Source organism: Sinocyclocheilus grahami, unplaced genomic scaffold, assembly GCF_001515645.1.
Source record: "Sinocyclocheilus grahami isolate Dianchi unplaced genomic scaffold, SAMN03320097.WGS_v1.1 scaffold1314.1, whole genome shotgun sequence".
Lineage (NCBI taxonomy): Eukaryota > Metazoa > Chordata > Actinopteri > Cypriniformes > Cyprinidae > Sinocyclocheilus > Sinocyclocheilus grahami.
In genome coordinates, this window is record NW_015506493.1 from 151,205 (window position 1) to 171,322 (window position 20,118).

General features: G+C 36.0%; 1 protein-coding gene across 1 annotated transcript in view; it reads right to left on the bottom strand.

Annotated features, from left to right (window-relative positions):
* Positions 1–486: 486 nt before the first annotated feature.
* Positions 487–20,118, bottom strand: part of LOC107569121 (complement C3-like) — a 32,440-nt gene continuing 12,808 nt past the window's right edge. The window contains exons 12-38 of the mRNA XM_016255119.1: positions 19,371–19,514; positions 19,077–19,289; positions 18,796–18,996; positions 15,225–15,383; positions 15,025–15,151; positions 13,485–13,547; positions 12,825–13,347; positions 12,652–12,737; positions 11,483–11,622; positions 11,187–11,396; positions 10,971–11,037; positions 8,387–8,473; positions 8,031–8,234; positions 7,869–7,944; positions 7,621–7,780; positions 7,418–7,528; positions 5,850–5,994; positions 5,607–5,770; positions 5,302–5,526; positions 4,753–4,836; positions 2,760–2,849; positions 2,558–2,663; positions 1,315–1,404; positions 1,147–1,230; positions 990–1,070; positions 768–915; positions 487–691 (exon numbers count right to left, since the gene is read on the bottom strand). Coding sequence (XP_016110605.1) covers positions 547–691; positions 768–915; positions 990–1,070; positions 1,147–1,230; positions 1,315–1,404; positions 2,558–2,663; positions 2,760–2,849; positions 4,753–4,836; positions 5,302–5,526; positions 5,607–5,770; positions 5,850–5,994; positions 7,418–7,528; positions 7,621–7,780; positions 7,869–7,944; positions 8,031–8,234; positions 8,387–8,473; positions 10,971–11,037; positions 11,187–11,396; positions 11,483–11,622; positions 12,652–12,737; positions 12,825–13,347; positions 13,485–13,547; positions 15,025–15,151; positions 15,225–15,383; positions 18,796–18,996; positions 19,077–19,289; positions 19,371–19,514 — 3,933 coding nt within the window. The 3' untranslated portion in view covers positions 487–546. The remainder of the gene's footprint in view (positions 692–767; positions 916–989; positions 1,071–1,146; positions 1,231–1,314; positions 1,405–2,557; positions 2,664–2,759; positions 2,850–4,752; positions 4,837–5,301; positions 5,527–5,606; positions 5,771–5,849; positions 5,995–7,417; positions 7,529–7,620; positions 7,781–7,868; positions 7,945–8,030; positions 8,235–8,386; positions 8,474–10,970; positions 11,038–11,186; positions 11,397–11,482; positions 11,623–12,651; positions 12,738–12,824; positions 13,348–13,484; positions 13,548–15,024; positions 15,152–15,224; positions 15,384–18,795; positions 18,997–19,076; positions 19,290–19,370; positions 19,515–20,118) is intronic.

Below are 20,118 nucleotides of genomic sequence, written 5' to 3' on the forward strand. Positions count from 1 at the left end.
GCCACATTTTTGTCGATTTCGTTAAATCATTGCCAAATTGTACCAGTTTTTTGTTGTTTTAATTTTGTTAAAATGTGGTCATGCTACACTAATTTGTTCCCTCGTTTTAATTTATTTAGATTAATTTGTTTTGTGTTATTTCCCCCATTAATTCATGGTCATCTTGTACTATTAATTAATTCATTCCCTCGTTTTATTTTTGGGAACAAATTCTTAATTCATGGCCATGAGAAATATTTTTGTCCACGTCTGGATTTTAAATGACATATTACTTCACATTATATTAATAAATTAATAATCATTTTTAGCTAATTAAATATAAAAATATACAATAATTCATTAGAAAAATACATTTAAAAATATACAAAGTAACAGCACAGTTTTGTAACACTTTTATTTTTGATATAGAGTATAATAGGACCTCAGAGTATTAGTTTCACATGAAGCAGTAAATAACTGGCTATTAGCATATCTTTGGTAGTTGTGTTTTTTTTAATGCATGTGAAAATGCCGTAGACTCAAAATCCAGTTTTGCCAGCATCTGTCTCAAGTCTGACAGCCGCTTTCTGTCAGTGCCTTTTCGAAGCTCTTCAGCGCGCCGCATTTCTCCTCCAGTGTGGATCCAGCCCCGCATTCAGACTCGGACGGCCAGCGCTCGACCCACGTGTCCTTACCCAGCGTATACACATACCTGAGAGAGAAAACACCACCGAATTATGAAAGACGAACCATAATATGTACATTTCCAGTGCTATTACGCTACTCACTTGTTGGACGTGCCCCCTGCATGCCAAACATCAGTGATGGGCCCAATGATCAGATAGTCCTGACCCTCTCTCAAACCAAGTCCTGGCCTACAGCTCGCATGAGAGAGGAACGTCCTTCTTTCCTGCTCGTTCAAGCCTTCCTCTGTCCCTACACAAGCACAGATGGAGATACATGAGCCAGATGACTGGTTATGTGAGAAAGTCAGACTCTAGTAGACGTACCCTCTTTGATAACCTGCACAATCGCCATCTCATACTGGTCGTAGTGACTCTGGCTGACGCTGATCAGTTTGACCCTGTAGGCTGAAGAAAAGACACATTTATCGATGAGATCATGATGGCTTTCCCCCAAAAAAAAACATTCATTTAATAAATTCACCATGATGTAATCCATTACACACTGCGGCCTTTCGCTGGTCTTTACCAACAGACGAGGAGTCTTCCTTCAGTACACAACAGTCACCTATGAAGAAAGGTTTATAAATGTTTTATAAATGGTTATGTAAGAAAATGATTGAAAACACAAAGTTAGTCTAGCTAAACTGACCCTGTGAGCAGCGGCACACACTGTCTTTGCAGATCTGATCAAGCTGCTGTTTGTCTTCTGGAGGAGAGTAGAACCTGCTACAGCGTTTATCTGAAACAACAGAGACCGTGATTAGCACTTCAGACTTACTAACTAGCATTTGACGTTGTACATAAAACAAAGACAACTAGAGTTCATTTTATAAGAAAGTAGTATTTCATTCTTTCTTGCTTGAGTCCCTTGCAAGGAGATCATCATATTTAGGGGTCCATGGCACCAAAAAGTTTGAAAACACTTTAAAATGTCTTGACCTCACAGAATCAATCAGGTTATGTTAAAGGCAGGGTAGGTGATTTGGTTCAATGTTTTTGTTATGCAGGTCGAAACTATCTTCACATCCTGATAACAGTCACTGAGTTAAGTGGTCTAAATGTATTTATTTTTATTTATATCGTCTGTGGAAGGCGTAGGACCATAAAATGTTCGTCCAATCATATCCCTTGGTCCGAGGGCTACGATAGGCTGTCCCAACAGATGAATTTGCATACCTCCGCGCACCCTGTTCACGTAGGCAAGATACGTCATCAGTGCATTCCATTACACTACTGCAGACCGAGCGAGAATGGAACGCGTTATTATTGTAATATTATGCATTTGTACTGTAGTGTTTTCTCACCGGTGAACGAGACATGAGGTAATCTGACAGCATTGCATTCAACCCTCCACCAACGCCATCTCTCATCATGTCGCTGGTTAGCCTCTGGTCTGCTTAGCGCGTTCATGTCTTTTGGAGGAGGCGTGGCTTTGGAGAGTGATTTGCACGGAGGGTGAGATCTTATGCTTTCAAAGTTAGCTTGTTATTGCTAGCCTCTCTGAAATCGCCTAGCCTACCTTTAATATTTACGTTTTGCGCATAAAATACAGCACTCCAACTTAATAGAGATTTTAAAAGAGAACATTCAAAAACTTTGTTATTTTTCCCATTCCACTACCCTCCGTCTCGCGTTTTTAAATTAAAAAAAGTGTTCTGTATGAATGGCCCTAAGTATGGTAAATCGCATTAATGATTTTTAATGCTAATGTCGCTGTTCTGAATGTTTGCTAGCGTATTTCTATGCAAGTAATAGCAGTTGCTCAGAATTTGAGCTATTCATGCCTATAACAGAAACAGTGGGAGGTGAGATGAATGCCAAAGTATTATGCTTAAGGGTTTAGGTTAGCAGTGAACTTTAGCAAACATAGCTAATTAAATGCGTGTACGAACCTTTGTTGTAGTACTGGTACACTGTGACAGTAGAAGGCTGAAGGAGTCCCACTTTAAATTTCTGATGCAGTCTGAATGAGATCACGTCTGTCTGAGTGCTGGACACCTGTCCGGGACATTCAGACAAAGACAAATATTCAATGATGCCTTCATTGACATCATGCTAAACAAGTATGAACTATAAGGGTGGTTGTTAGGTTACCTTAAACAGGTGAATTATGAGGGATCCTCTGTCGCTCAGGTTGTCCACCACTTGGAAGTTGTTGATGTAGCGATCCACTGAATTTGTGAGCTGAAAAATCACACTAGACATTATCACTTCTATAACCTAACAAGTTGCCTTGCTGCATACTATTTATGTAGGTAGCTGCTTACTTAGTTAGCATCCTAACTGTCAAGGTGACAGATTTGAAGCAATCTTTATAGTCAGCAATTCTGTTCACCACACAAACATACTCGGGTCACAGTTGATTTCAATAGAGTTTGAAGTTAAAGGGTTAGTTCACCCAAAAATGAAAATGCTGTCATTAATTACTCACCCTCATGTTGTTCGAAACCCGTAAGACCTTCGTTCATCTTCGGAACACAATAATGTTCCATAGTGACATTACACGTAATGACGTCATTACGCCGGATCTGGGTCAGCGCCGCAACACGCTCGCGCCATGATACTGTTGTGAATGCGCGTCCAAAGTGACGCAGTAGAGACGAAAATGTGGAATAAAGTCGTTATTTTTGTTTTCTTTCCGCAAAAAAGTATTCTCGTAGCTTCATAACTTTACAGTTTAAACATTGATGTCACATGGACTACTTTGTCGATCATCTTTGTACTTTTCTGGACCTTGAACGTGGTAGTTACCTTGCTGTCTATGGGAGGGTCAGAGAGCCCTCAGATTTCATCAAAAATATCTTAAATTGTGTTCCGAAGATGAATGAAGGTCTTACACCACGAGGGTGAGTAATTAATGACAGAATTTTCATTTTTGGGTGAACTAACCCTTTAACATGTTGCGAAGCTAAATGTGCAATACTCAATATAAAAATACAAAGCACAAAAAATGTTGGGTAGAAAAGTCCACTGGTAATGAAACGAAGCATTTATTATAATGTTTATGATCAACATTATAATCGACTTTTTTCTAATTTTTTGGATGTAGCTTGTTGCAATGCATTATGGGAATTCTCCATGATAGCCTAAATTAAACCCAAAGTTAGATGTCTAGAGCACACATGTATGCCTTAAAATGCTGTCTTGGTAGGCTACAACACAGTTAGCTACAGAATTAGCTGCTATCGCTAATGTAATGCTACATTATGTCATGAGTTTGGTCTTACCAACTCTAAATCTGAGTTTTCAGGCTCAAAGCCGGACCTTCGTTCATCTTCGGAACACAATAATGTTCCATAGTGACATTACATGTAATGACGTCATTACGCCGGATCTGGGTCAGCGCCGCAACACGCTCGCGCCATGATACTGTCGTGAATGCGCGTCCAAAGTGACGCAGTAGAGACGAAAATGTGGAATAAAGTCGTTATTTTTGTTTTCTTTCCGCAAAAAAGTATTCTCGTAGCTTCATAACTTTACAGTTGAAACACTGATGTCACATGGACTACTTTGTCGATCATCTTTGTACTTTTCTGGACCTTGAACGTGGTAGTTACCTTGCTGTCTATGGGAGGGTCAGAGAGCCCTCAGCTGGACCTTGAACGTGGTAGTTACATTGCTGTCTATGGGAGGGGCAGAGAGCCCTCAGATTTCATCAAAAATATCTTAAATTGTGTTCCGAAGATGAATGAAGGTCTTACAACACGAGGGTGAGTAATTAATGACAGAATTTTTGGGTGAACTAACCCTTTAACATGTTGCGAAGCTAAATGTGCAATACTCAATATAAAAATACAAAGCACAAAAAATGTTGGGTAGAAAAGTCCACTGGTAATGAAACATGAAGCATTTATTATAATGTTTATGATCAACATTATAATCGACTTTTTTCTAATTTTTTGGATGTAGCTTGTTGCAATGCATTATGGGAATTCTCCATGATAGCCTAAATTAAACCCAAAGTTAGATGTCTAGAGCACACATGTATGCCTTAAAATGCTGTCTCGGTAGGCTACAACACAGTTAGCTACAGAATTAGCTGCTATCGCTAATGTAATGCTACATTATGTCATGAGTTTGGTCTTACCAACTCTAAATCTGAGTTTTCAGGCTCAAAGCCGGTGGGCAGGCCGATGTCCAGAATCAGCAGAATAAGAAGAAAGAAAACACTCTTTAGCAATAAAAAAATATCTAGAGTAATTTTTGCTTATTAGTATGGTTGAATTGGATCATCAAAAATTAGCAGTAAAGATACTGGTTAATAAAATGGGATTTAATACAAAGGATATTTGTGTTATTTAACGCATTTAATTATTGCAGGTTTGCGTCATATTCTGAGTTTGTATTGCACTGTTTTTATTCATTTTGAGGAATACTGAATCTGTTTTTGTGCAAGAGACATGAGTAAATGCATGTTGACATTTAGTCTAGAACTACAGTAACATCATGTTTACACAGCGCACACAACGCCTCTGCACTTGCTCCTGATTTCTCTCAGCATGAGGATAGGAGAGCTGTCAGTCAATACATGGGAAAAAGTAACTCAGATATTTTCTTGTAAATTAAAAAGTAATGCATTACTTCACTAATTATTGAAAAAGTAATCTGATTACGTAACTCACATTATTTGTAATGCGTTACCCCAACACTGATAATAACTCCATATTTGTCTACAAAAGAGAGTTTGAAAGTTGGAAGTACGCACCCGTGAAGATCGGGCCACATATGCAATTTTTGGATTGAAGGTCCAGCGTACGTCACTGCGACCAGGAACACTGAGCTGCACCAACAGATTGAGGTCATCAGGAGGAGGCCTCTTCACCAGGTACTCAGACAGGGCCTGTAGCACCACCATAGTGGACTGATGGGAGAGAAACAGTCATTAATGTACCTCAAATACAGATATGAGACAATTAGTGAAGGTTTTCTTGTGGTTTTTACCTGAGTAGAGCCGTATCCTCCCCCAATGCCACGCTTCTCATTCAGCCATCGAAAAGAGGCGGCTGCCTCTTCCATGTGACCAGCTTTGATCAGCGCTAACAATGCGTAGCCGGTAGCTTCCAGTGTGAAGAAATAATTACTAGAGTCAGGCCAGTGGGTACGATCTGTTGACAGAAAATACAGATGAGAAAGACAAGACCAACAAGAAGTAAGATATTTAGTTTGTTTTCAAAGGCTAAGTACCAGGCGAGGCTAAATTTAGTAACATGCTCTTCATGCAGCCGTGGTTGGATACAGCTAAAGCGTAACATGCTATAGCCGCTGTGTACGGCCTCGTCAGTCGGGGGAAATGCTCTCTTAGATACACCGCTGCTTTTCTGGACTTGTCCTGCAACGATCAAATGGAGAAAATAAAATTAGCACCACTGAACATGTAAAAACGTATTTAAATATGTTATTACTTTTACTTTTACTCATTTAGCAGACGCTTTTATCCAAAGTGACTTACAAATAAGAAAAAGTAATTAAAACTAAAAGCTAAAACTCTATAAATACTATATATATATACACACACATTTAAGAAAATGAAATAAATTAAATAAAAATGACAAATGCATGCAACAACATTTCAAAACTACAACATTTAAATTAAAGAAATAAAAAATAAAACTAAAAACAATTCAAAAATATTAAAAGAACAAAAAGGTATGAGTATAATAATGATTCTAACATAACACTAAGCCAAACACCAAAAAACAACTACATGTGTATGTACAGCCACACACATATACATATACATATACATGTACATATATATAAATACATTAAATATATATATATATATTATTTCCTTTCCATTTTGTATGTTGAAGTACTGAAATAACTCAAAATAAATAAAAGTAAAACTTAATAAAAAGCCTATATAGACATAATAAAAAAAAACTAATAAAATGACAACATTACTACAACTGTAACTAAAACTAAAATAGATAACTAATACAAATCAAAGTACATTAGTTTATCAGTAATCCTAAAATACACACATGCTAAAATAACAACAACTTACTGACACATAGTAAGAAATGGATTTTAGGTCTATCTAATAGAAAAAAAAGGGAAGAAAAAGAAATTATAATAATTATTATTAATAATTATTATTATAATACTTTATACTATATTATTAATAATAATTATAATACTTATTAAATTAGTTTTTCGGTGGGCCTGGAAGTACGACATGAATCAGTTTTGTACCTTTGTCTATTTACTAAATATTATAAAAACTGGGAAATATACTTCAGGAACTCAAAATACTGAAAAGCTGGACAGTCTCTGCTCCTTCAGGATTGTGAGGAGTGTACATTGAATGGGACTCCTTTTTTGGGTGAAATTTGCAAGCATCTGGGAAATATTTTCTTGAAAATGTCTAAATGTTCCTAACTTCACTTTGTACAATGTTATTTCATTTTAACTTAATTTTCTGTTTATATAATAACATTTAATATTATGTCTATTTCACGTATTGGAAATAAGCACAATTATTTAATTTAGCTATGTTATAATTATTTAATTTAGCTTTTATTCAAACTACTTAATTTATATTTGTCCTAATTATTTAATTTATCAGTTGTCCTAATTATTTAATTTAGCTATTGTCCTAATAATCTAATTTAGCTATTGTCCTAATTATCTAATTTAGCTATTGTAATAATTATTTCGTTTTTTAATTGTCCTAATGATTTAATCTAGCTATTGTCCTATTTATTTGTTGTGTAATTCACGTTTTTAGCAGTTTTAAAGACTGAAGTTACCTGTATATTGAGGTCTGGCTCTTGGCAGGTAACAGCATTTTGTGCCTCTGCCAAAGCAATGAGCACGAATGCGGTCAGAGACACTCTGGATTCAGAGCCCTGCAGGCCTCCCTGTATCACAACACAGCATGTTAGTACTGTACTCTTTCATTGACTATTATGAAACTACTCCAATTAATGCAATCACAGTTATGAATTCTCACCGTCATACTGGTGTCGTAGACAGGATTGTCCTCCTGAAAGGATCCATCAGGGCGCTGTTTATTCTTGAGCAGGTACACCAGAGGACCACACAGATGCTTCTCATCGACGCTAATAAATGATTTTGCCATGGAGAAAACCTTCACCACGTATGCAGTGATCCTGAGATGGACAGAACATAAAGACACATGAACTCTACAGGGAAATGTTCGACGTGAAGCTGTAATCAGTAACATGCCGGCATTATTACCATGTACTGGTGCCTTCTTTAGAATAGGGAGGATATGAGTCATCCTTTTTCCGGTAATTAAGTTGATTTTCATACCCTGAGTATGAAAAAAGTTAAAAAGATAATTTATTGTATCAATATCTAAAGGAATGGGGGCTCATCCCTATTTAAGTCTCACTGCACCTTTTTGGATGTATTTGATGGCCTCTTCTCTGCGGTCTATTCCCACAGCGTCCCAGTTTCCACTGCGGTCCAGGTAATGGGCGGCGATGAGGGGCAGCGTGATTCTGGCCAGGTTCTGCTCCACACACCCGCCGGGCATCCGGATCAACGCTGCCAGAGAGTCCTCCTTAATAGAGTTATCAATGCTGTCTGCCAGCAAATCACCTGAAGAAATTATATATTTTTTAAAAACCTACAGATCAGTACTTGATGTGAACAAACAAAACTCAACACGACAATCAAACATCCATAATGCAGTTGACAGTTAATACTCAATGACTATACAATTCTGATTATGGCTTAATAAAATGTCAAACCTCTGACATTAACAAATGTCTCCGGCAGAGATTTTGGCACAACGGCGTCCAACTGCATCTTCTCCACTTCTATCTGCTGTCTACCAGCTAAGATGAAGGAAATGTTTCACTTAACAACAACAAATATATAAACAAATATATATATATAACAAAATAAATGCAGAAATTGCCCCGTGTAGGCCTGTTTTAAGAGGTCTCAAAGGACTTATTAGAGACATCTGATCTGCTTATTGTTGCCGATTATCAATCTATTTGTATTATTGTATTTTGCATGTTTTATTATATGATTTTTTGTACTGTTGCACTTTTGAGTAAAAGCACTTTATAAATAAAATGCATAATTATTATATAAATGAAAGCATATAATTAATGAATTATTACACACACAAACACACAAACAGTACATATACTGTATATATATATATACAGAGAGAGAGAGAGATAGATAGATAGATAGATAGATAGATAGATAGATAGATAGATAGATAGAAAGATAGATAACACATAAATAATAAAAATATAAACAAAAGCTATACTATATATTGTTTATATATATATTTCAAAAATATCTATTGGCTGAGAGCCTTTTCCAGGAGTGCGATATTCTAGTGATATCGGAACCGTTTCATCGTTTATATCACTCCGCTTGCAGTATTTCTCACAGCGAGTGTCATGGCGGACGGCCAAATCCACTGTAACTTTATTTATAATACTGTTTTTGTGTCACAGAATGTAGTTTTTATTTAGAGTTTTTTAGGCAAGAATGTACTTGTTTAGACTTAAAATATGCAGTTTGTTAATAAAGATTACGTCTATTTGAAAATTTGATTCAACATTTTTGGAGATGTGAGCTGCAGGGCGTCAGCGGCCGTTCAGCGCTCATGAACCCGCCGAGAGCAGCCTCACCTCGGCCAGATCTTCTGGAATTCGCCGCTGGCTCTGATGTCTCTATAGTGGCTAAAAATTATCAGTCGTTTTGAATAAATCTAATGGGCAGTCTTTGGTCTCATTAATCTATTATTTGTTCCAGAGCAAATAGTTTTGGATGAGGGCAAAATCTCATCACGTATTTTATGTAACTTTAATGCAGTATATTAGAGCGCTGCCTTTGTACTTTTGACTGAATTGCCTGTTGTTGTTGTTTATTAAATATTATTATTCAATAAATAATATTTTATATACATTTTTATATACATTTAGTATTGAGAACGTGTTCGTGACGGTGATTTTACATTAGATGGTGATGAGACAGAGTCAGCAGTAAAGACTTTTATATTGAAAGAGACTGAAACAGGGTTGTTTCAGGAAGTTATTTTTACTTTCAACAACACCTTGTTAGACAACCAACAAATGCACTGAACAGCGCTGTCATCAGATTTGAATCTGTGGCGGAAGGAAGTAGTTCTGCACTAAAGAGGGTTTTTAAAGACACGTTGTCTCTTTTTTATTTACACACTTTTGCCATAGAACTGTTGTATAAACACAATATTACACTCGTAGCCGTGCACTGAAACAGGGTTGTTTCAGGAAGTTATTTTTACTTTCAACAACACCTTGTTAGACAACCAACAAATGCACTGAACAGCGCTGTCATCAGATTTGAATCTGTGGCGGAAGGAAGTAGTTCTGCACTAAAGAGGGTTTTTAAAGACACGTTGTCTCTTTTTTATTTACACACTTTTGCCATAGAACTGTTGTATAAACACAATATTACACTCGTAGCCGTGCGATATGGCTGTATATCAGCACGGCTCTGATTCGGCTGTAGGCACGAGGCCACAGGTAATCACAGCCTTGCTGATATACAGCCATATCGCATGGCTAAGAGTGTGATATTGTGTATTGCTAATATATATATATATATAGAGAGAGAGAGAGAGAGTCCCTGTGTAAGGATATTGGGGCCTTATGAAATCCATTTTATTTTATTTTAAATAAATTAAATTTTAGTAATCAAAAAGCATGAAATCATGAAACTTATACAGACAGATACTAGTATCGTTACATGGCTAAACTTGCCAAATTCTGTGAGATTCGGCAGTATACTTTTTAATGACTTTCAAATTATAAATACTTTTTTTTTTTTTTTTTTACAATGTAAATTTTTTATTAATATTATTTTATTACATATAGTTATATATATATATTTCATGCATAAAGTCCCATATATACTGTGTAGCACACTGTGGTAAAAAGTTTAAAGTGTGATATTATAAAGATATTTTTTCTGTATATAGTTCTAAGAAATTTTATATATATATATGCACACTGTATATATATATATATATATATATATATATATATATATATATATATATATATATATATATATATATAAACACAAACACTTTTTATATATTATGCTTTCATGCTTAAAGACCCATTTATAGTGTCATATAGTTATAATTATCATCTTATTAAATATTGATATCTTAAATCTTATTAAATTTATATAAAACTGTTAAAAATGTAAAACCAGTATAAAGTGTGATATTACGAAGGCAACTTTTAAAAAAAATATTTCATTGATTTTTTTGTCATTACATTGATCACAATTAAACTCATTATTTCCAGCCAGTCTTACCGCTGTCTCCTTTCTCAGAGGGGTTCAGCACAAAGCTCCTCACTTTAATAGTCTGAATGCCTTCGACCTAAAATACAAGATATAACATCATATACCACAGTTATTGTGCACCAATGCTTCAAAAAACACACATGTACCAAGCAATATACTAATATAATATATTTTCAATATTATGCGTGAGACCCAAGATAGAGCAGGTTTTTGGAGCTCACTTACTACCACACGCAGATTCTTCCTCACTGCATCCTGCCCCATGAAGGAGGCCGCAACCGCAGTGACCTGTAGGGGGAGCTCTCCTGTTTTAAGAGGGATCATGGTGTATGAAATGAGCTTGGAGGAGCCGGCCGGTACCGAAACCTGCTGTCTGTGCTGTCCACTAAATGCCACGCTACACATGTCCTCTGTCTTTTCCAGAATCACCATGACCTGCAAACAAACACAGTGTTCAGGTCGGGACACAAATAAACTGAAGAGGGCAAGTGGTTATTGTTTTGTGATGGTGTGAAGCTGACCTCCAGTTTTGAGTTCCTGTAGTTGTGTACCACAGCTTTGATTTCCACATGTTCATTTCTGGACACTGAGTGAGGCAGCCGCAGGTCTATGAAGAACGGCTTTGACGCCCGGACGTTATATGGCTCAGCCACACAGAAACCTGTAAGACGGTCACAAACCAGGAATAATCTCATTCTCAGACAATCACTTTGACAATTCCTTTTTTATAAGTTTTTTTTTTAAAGCTACTAAAATTATACAGCCAAATGCATAACTTTTTATTTATTTTTCTTGTCAATGTTGTTGTTAATATTTTAAAACATTTATTAAACACTAGTACCTATTAATACAATTTTAATTTATATGCAGAAATGCTTGACATGCAGCATTTTTTATATTAATAAACTATTAATAAAATATTTGTAATTCATATGCAGACACATTCAAAATGTTGCATTAAAAGCTAAATAACTATTAATAAAAACTATTTGCAATTCATATGCAGATAGACTTGACATGTCACACTAAAAGCTAAATCATTATTATTAAAATATTCATAAGTTATATGCAGAAATGCTTGACATGTATTAAAAGCAAATTAATTAATAATAATCAAATGTAACAATAAATATGTAATAATACAATTTGTAATTCATATGTACTACTTCACATTCAGCATTAAAAGTTCAATAACTATTACCAAAATATTCATAATTCATATGCAGAAATGCTTGACAGCAAGCTAAAGCTAAATAATTATTAATAAAATATGCATAATTCATTCAATGGTGTATTAATATCTAAATAAATGTTAATATATTTATAGGTCATATGCAAAAATGCTAAACATGTACTATTAAAAGTTAAATAATTATTTAAATACTCTTAATTCATTTGCAATTCATATCTTTTGATTGTAATTATTTAGTTATCATTGTGACCGAAATAAAATAATTTAACATTGATTCTGCATATCAGTTATTTGACACGTAAAACACATAAAAACAATCTGTATCGGTTGTAAGTATACAATATTGGCTGTATTCTATTCTAGCTTATAGAAGTGGTATAAAAGCAATTGTGATTTGTTGTTTGGCTGCTCTAGAAAAAGAGTGCAAGAAATTTAGATTCTGCTATCTGTGGTTTTGAAGAAGCTCTGCCACACAGACAAATGGACAGAGCTGTTTACCTGTCTGAGGTGAAGCACTAACGGCTAGAAACCCCCACTGAGTGATGCTGTCAGGAAGAACGGTGTTCACTGGAAGTACAGCCAATCTGGAATAAAAGCATGGAGAGACACTTCTATCTATGAACATCATAAAAGTGGGACGTCTATACAGAGGCCAAAGGCCAAACTCCTACCCATCAGACTTGGGAACGCTGGGTAATCTAATGTCAGTCCACAGCCACGACTCGAAGAACTTGCTGCGCACGTAAATGTCTTCCAAGTCAGCTAAATCATCTTCATCGAACGCTTCCACCTCCTCCTCTTCTTCTTCTCTGATGTTTTCATCATAACTGTCCTCTCGCACTTCAAGGATGGAGGACATTCCCATAATTTCAAGGATGGGAGGAGATCCCATACGCCCAGGAAGACCGAAAAGCTCTGTCCTGGCAGGAGCTCGGAAAAGAACACGTTCCTCAAAATAATCCATGTGAAACTTGTAGGCGCTGGTGGTGGGTGGTGGAAGGGTGGTTGTCGGAGGCCTGGTAACGACACCAAGCTCCTCCCCTCTGTACTCCGCACAACAGCGAAGGAAAGCCAACACGCAGCTCCAGTCCTCGGTGATGTAGAGGGAGCGACGGTAGCAGGAATACGGCATGGGAATCTCCCTCATGCCATCCACGCAACATCTCTGCAGGAACTGATCCGAATATACCTTCTCTGAGAGAAAAGAACATGTTTAGGATGACTTAGCACATTAGCTTACATTTAGCTAGCACTTTTGCTAACACTTTCATATCTCCACTTCTCTAACAAACTGTAACATACCAAACTTTTGGTAATAATGACAGACTCACCCAGTTGCTCTCTGAGCTGCAGTTTGGCAGCAGAACGTCGTCTTCTAGACCTGCTGGAGCAATCTATTCCAAATAAACCAAAGAAAATACACTCTTGAAATTAAAGGTTCTATTGGCATTGATGGTTTCCATGAAGAACCTTTAACATCCATAGAATCTTTCAATTGCACAAAAGGTTCTTTAGATTTTAAAAGGATATTCCAATAAGAAAAATTGGCTCTTTTAGGAACTTGTTATTGAAAGGTTCTTTGGGGAACCAAAACATTTTCTTCTGTGGCATTACAGTAAAAACCCCTTTTGGAACCTTTATGTTTAAAAGTGTATAAACCAACATTTGCATTCATAAACCATTTGACTTCCATTTTGTGTTGTATTTGTGACATAAATGTAAGAGGAGTCTTGATTTTGTCCATTGGGAGTTCATTGGATTGGTAATGAGACAATTCGAACTAGACTGACTGCAAGTTTATAGTCACAATCACAATGGAGAGGATGAACATTTCGTCCCATTAATCAACTAGTTTGAAACCAGTATGGTGACTGGAATGTGGATGCTGAAGGTCAAGTTCACCCTCAAGAGCAATGATCCCAATGATATTCGCTATCACTGCCGTAACAATATACTAACCTTAACTGACAATAAATTATTCTGTTAACTATTGGCAAATGTTTGGCTGTATAGCAACTGTAGCCTAAAGCTATATGGCTAATAGTTAACATTAACCAATCTATTAACTAACAGCATGTGCAACCTAGGCCAGCGTATTGCCAAAGAAATATATTCTTTCTGGATTTTTGATGATACATTTGTGTTGCTGCTATCCTCATTAGCTTTGAAGCTTTTGATTTGTTTTATATAAACTACTTTTCAATAGTTTGGGGTCAGTATGATTTTATTTTAAAGAAATTAACACTCATATTCACCAAAGTTGCATTACATTGATAATTAAATTAATCAAAAGTGACAGTAAAGATGTTTATAAAGTTACAAAAGATTTCCACTTCAAATAAATCAAACGAAGAAAAACATATCATGGTTTCCACAAAAATGTTAAGCAAATGTTAAGAAAATTCTTGAGCAGTAAATCAGCATATTAGAATGATTTCTGAAGGATCATGTGACACTGAAGACTGGAGTGATGATCCTGAAAATTCAGATTTGCCATCACAGGAATAAGTTGCATTTTAAAACTGCAATAATTTTTCACAATATTACTGTTTTACTGGATTTTTGATCAAATAAATGCAGAAATCAAAAACATTTTACGAATTTTACTAACCCAAAACTTTTGAGTGGTAGTGTAATTTATGGAAGCTTGTTTCTGCCAAGGGATAAATAAATAAAAAATGTAACTGCCATTCTTTCCCCTTATGATTGAGACTTTTTTCTCACATTTCTGAATTATTAAACACAGCATTGCGATATATAATTGCAGCATTCCGAGAAGAAAAGTCTGAATTGTGAGACAAGCTTCCATAGTAATTCAATTTATTTTAGAAGAAATATATTAAATGTTAATTTTGTGTATGTGTGAAGGACCTTTTATGTCCGTGTATCCTCCTGTGCTGGAATAAAACATCAGTCCTGCGTCACTGAAAACAGCCATATTATTCCTGCCTCCTCCCGCGGTGCAGCCCATATCACCCTGACCCACCACCTCCCACACCTGAACGAAAGAGACATGAGTATCCACCAGGCTCTGGAGAAGGTTCTGGAGTGAAAACTATATAATCACTTACCTTCTTCTGCGTCAGACGGTTTTTACTCAACAGAAAGATGGCATTATCCACAGCAACCAGGCTGACCTTTGCCCCCGGGTCTCCTTTCACTTCAAATGTAATGCTGCTGCCTGGGGAGTATGAATTGAGCTTTTCTCCCTCCACTGGACCTACACTAAGCTAATACAATCACAAACACAGTAAACTACAATTTTGCATACTAATGAAATATAAATAAATATAAATGCAAGCAATAATTATGACATTAAACTGATATGGCCTTTTTTGGTGATTTTTTTGAAAAAGTGGTTTAAAAGCCAGAAGCAGAATTACTTACACTATTGAACAACATGTTTCACTGAGACACATCTATGATATGTTTTGAAACTAATATAATAAATATTTGGTTCATAAATCATAATTTAATATTACTGCTACTATGACATTTTTCTTTTAAATATTTATAGTCTTTTTTGTATTATTATTTATTTAACTATTTATATACATCACTATTCAAACGTTTGGGGTCACAAGAAGCCTCTTATGCTCACCAAGGATGCATTTATTTGATTAAAAATTTGATGGAAAATATAGTATAATACAGTAATATTGTGGAATATTATTACACTTTCAAACTGCTGTTATGTTTTGTAATATATTTTAAAATGTAATTTATTCCTGTGATGGCAAAGCTGAACTTTCAGATTCAAAATTGATAACAGGTGTGCTGCTTAACATTTTTGAGGAAACTGTTATACTTTTTTCAGGATTTTTGATAAATAGAAAGTTCAATATACAGCATGTATATGTTTTTATCAACTTAATGCAACCTTGCTGAATACAAATATTATAATTATTATTTTTAAATCTGAATGGTAATGTATTGAAAATATATTTACATTTACATTTATCCAAAGCGACTTACAAATGAGGACAATAGAAGCAATCAAAACAACAAAATAGCAACAATATACATGGTGTGACAAGTTTTTTTTATGATAAATAAAAATAATAAAAAGTAGATAGAAAAGAGATAGGATAGAGCTAGTGTTAGAGGATTAACATTTTTTTCCCCTAATAATTAAAAAGAAAACAAGTAGATAGAATAGAAATAGAAGAGAGAGTTCTAGTGTTAGAGGGTCAAGTGTAAATGGAAGAGATGTGTCTTTAGCCGTTTCTTGAAGATGGCTAAAGACTCAGCTGCTCGGATTGAGCTGGGCAGGTCATTCCACCAGTAGGGAACAGTTAAGGTAAAAGTTTGTGAAAGTGATTTAGTGTCTCTTCGGGATAGTGTAATATAATGTGCCATTCACTTGCAGAACACAAGCTTCTGGAGGGCACATAAGTCTGAAGTAGTGAATTTAGGTAAAGGGGAACAGAGCCAGTGGTTGTTTTGTAGGTAAACATCAATGCCTTGAATTTTATGCAAGCAGCTATTGGTCGCCAGTGAAAATTGATGAACAGAGGTGTGACATGCGCTCTTTTCGGCTCGTTAAAGACTACTATTGCTACCGCATTCTGGATTAGCTGCAGAGGTTTGACAGAATTGGCTGGAAGACCTGCAAAGAGAGCACTGCAATAGTCCAGCCTGGACAGATCAAGAGCTTGAACAAGGAGTTGTGAAGCATGTCCCGACAGAAAGGGCCTTCTTCCTAATATTGTAGGCTTTTGGGAAATGCAGCCCTGGAAGGCGTTTTGGTTTATGTGCCTAGCTGGATGGAGAAATTGAGTTTGATGAGGTGTTGAGTTGGCTGAAAGTACAAGCAGTTCTGTCTTGGCAAGGTTGAGTTGAAGGTGATGGTTCTTCATCCAGCAAGAAATATCTGTTAGACATGCTAAGATTCAAGCAGCTATCGTCGGATCATCAGGATGGAATGAGAGGTAGAGTTGAGTGTCATCAGCCTAGCAGTGATAAGAAAAGCCATGTTTCTGAATGACAGAACCTAGTGATGCCATGTAGACAGAGAAGAGAAGTGGTCTGAGAACTGAGCCCTGAGGCACCCCAGTAGTTAGATGTTGCGACTTGGACACCTCATCCCTCCAAGACACCTTGAAGGACCTATCTGAGAGGTAAGACTCAAACCACTTGAGTGCGGTTCCTGAGATGCCCTTTGCCATGAGGGTTCACAGGAGGATCTGGTGGTTAACTGTGTCAAAAGCAGCAGACAGATCCAGCAAGATAAGTATTGAGTATTTGGAAACCACTCTTGCCAGTTTTAGGGCTTCAACAACCAAGAGCAGGCAGTCTTGGTTGAATGTCCACATCTGAAGCCAGACTGGTTGCTGTCCAGAAGGTAGTTCTGTGTGAGAAAGGCTGAGACTTGGTTGAACACAACTCGTTCAAGTGTTTTTGCAATGAAAGGAAGAAGGGATACCAGTCTGTAGTTTTCTAATAGTGCTGGGATAAGAGTGGGTTTCTTAAAGTGCCCCTATTATGGGTTATGAAAGGTTCATATTTTGGTTTTGCGAGTCCCCAACAACAGGTTGACATGCATGCAAGGTCAAAAAACACTTTCATTGTCTTATAATATGTATTTATTTTTACCTTACTTGCTCAATGACTCCCAAGCTATTCGCTCAACAATTAATTTTTCCAAACCCCTCCTTTGTGTGAAGCTAATCTGTGGTGATTGGTCCGATTGGTCTAATTTTACATATACATTTAGTCATTTAGCAGACACTTTTATCCAAAGCGACTTACAAATGAGAATAAATACAAATGTTCATTTCATCATGCCTGTAATGCCTGATAAAGCAGCATTTGTGAGCGCAGTGCTGTTTTGTATACAGCGTTACCGGGGAAACCGCTATTTTTACCACTCCAAAAGCCTCACCATAGTGGCAAAGAATGCATTTGCATTTTCATTCAGACCAATGCGAAAAGACCAACAAGTGGGCGGGCAATATGCTAATGTTTCATGTTGACATCAATATGAAATGACTTGGGATTGGTTTTAAAAACGACTCGTTTCAATGATTTGAAGAGTCGACTCTTTCTTTTGAGAGACAATAACTTTATACACGGCGCACTTTCAGATTTAAAACTTTGCAATATGTTTTCATTCACTTAGAGCTGTGTCATACATACACTGCATGAAAGGTAATTTTCAAAAATCCATAATTGGGGCACTTTAAGTAGCAGGGTTATCTGAGCCCGTTTTATTATTACGCAGAGAGAAAAAAACACCAGTAACAAGGGATGTGTTAATGATGTGAGTGAGAACATGTATAACTGAAGGAGAAATGGCTTGAAGGAGATGAGATAGAATCATTTTTCTTTAAAAAAAAATACATTTTACTTTTTAGTATTTTATTTCTATTTAATTCTCTTTTTTAACATTTTATCTGAATTTTTATCAAAAACATATAAATGAACTGGAAAAAAATAATAATATATGTGTTTTTCAAAATTCAAAATGCCCATTTACGTTGTATTAGGCCAAGATTAGACTCTCGTGGTAGGAGAATAATAATAATAAAAACCTAATGAAAATAAAAATTTTCAGTGACTGACCCCAAAATGTACCATAAAGTGCTAGAATGTGCATCTTTATTATGTTAATAATTGATCATGGATGTCACATAAACTCACCGAACCTACACACCGGTCCTCCACATCCACAAACACAGAGTCGGCCACCACTTCCGCCCTGTGTTGCCATGGCAAAATGTAGTAGGCCACAAAGCGAAATGCAGGTAGCATTTCTGAGGTAACCAGCAGAGGAATGTTTATGACATCCAGGTCTTTGACATTCATCCTAACAGCATGGACTATGTTTCCCTTATTTAAGACCTACAGGAACCATCATAAGTGTTATTAATTCTGAGATTCCAGTAATTGTCATCCCAAAATGTCCCCAGTCACAAACTCACGGCATACGTCAGCTGCTCCACAAGTTTTTTTCGTTCTGGTGAGTTAGATTTGATGTGAGCTTGAACGTTGAATGTGTCGCCCACCACCACTCGACTGCTGCCCACTGAGATGTGCAGGTAGTTCCTGTAGTCATTAAAAGAGGCATATGGCTCCACACGCATCTCTTGAATGGCCTGCTGTTCTGGTTTCAGTGAAGGATCTGCTGTCTCAACCTATACATCAATACATACATTCAGCTGACAGTTATAAACAATTTTGTATTGTTTCTCTATATGTTTCTGGGAGTGACTTACTTTCAGTATCTGTGAGCTGAACATTTCAGGCATGTTGATGGAGACTTTGATGGTGCCGCTGTTTGCGGTCATTGGGCTTTCAAAAAAACTGATTTTAAGAGGAATATTACGGGCAGGAGATCCGTCGTGGTCACTCACAGTAACCTAAAAAACAAAACATATGTGCTAATAGAATAATGCTAACATCAGGAGCTAATATCAACAATGCAATCATGACATCGGATTATATATATATATATATATAAAAATAAAAGTGAATAGTGATGACCTGTATTTGTAATTAAATACCCTTTTCTCCTACTCCTTCGTGAGCACTTGATTTAAACAGCAGCAACACGTTACACGACCGCTGTCAAGCCATATTCTTCAGTAAATGACTTCAATTTCAGTCACACAAAAATATTTTATACATAGAGCAAAAGTCATATGGACCACTTTTATATATTTTTGTTATTTGAAACAAGGTTGAAATATAATAAAATATAGATATTAGGTTAAAAAAAACAATTACAAACAGGCACTAAGTGAAATAAAAGAAGTTTAGGTTGAAGTACAAAAGTTACTAAAGCTGAAACTGAAATAAAAATAAATTAAAGATTAATAGAAACATTTAAAAAGAAAAACTAATAAAAATTACAGATACAGAATTACTAAAACCCAATTTAAAATGAATAAACACTGAAAAACTGTAAGGACTAACTTTATTTATTTATATGTAAATATATACATACATACATACATATATATA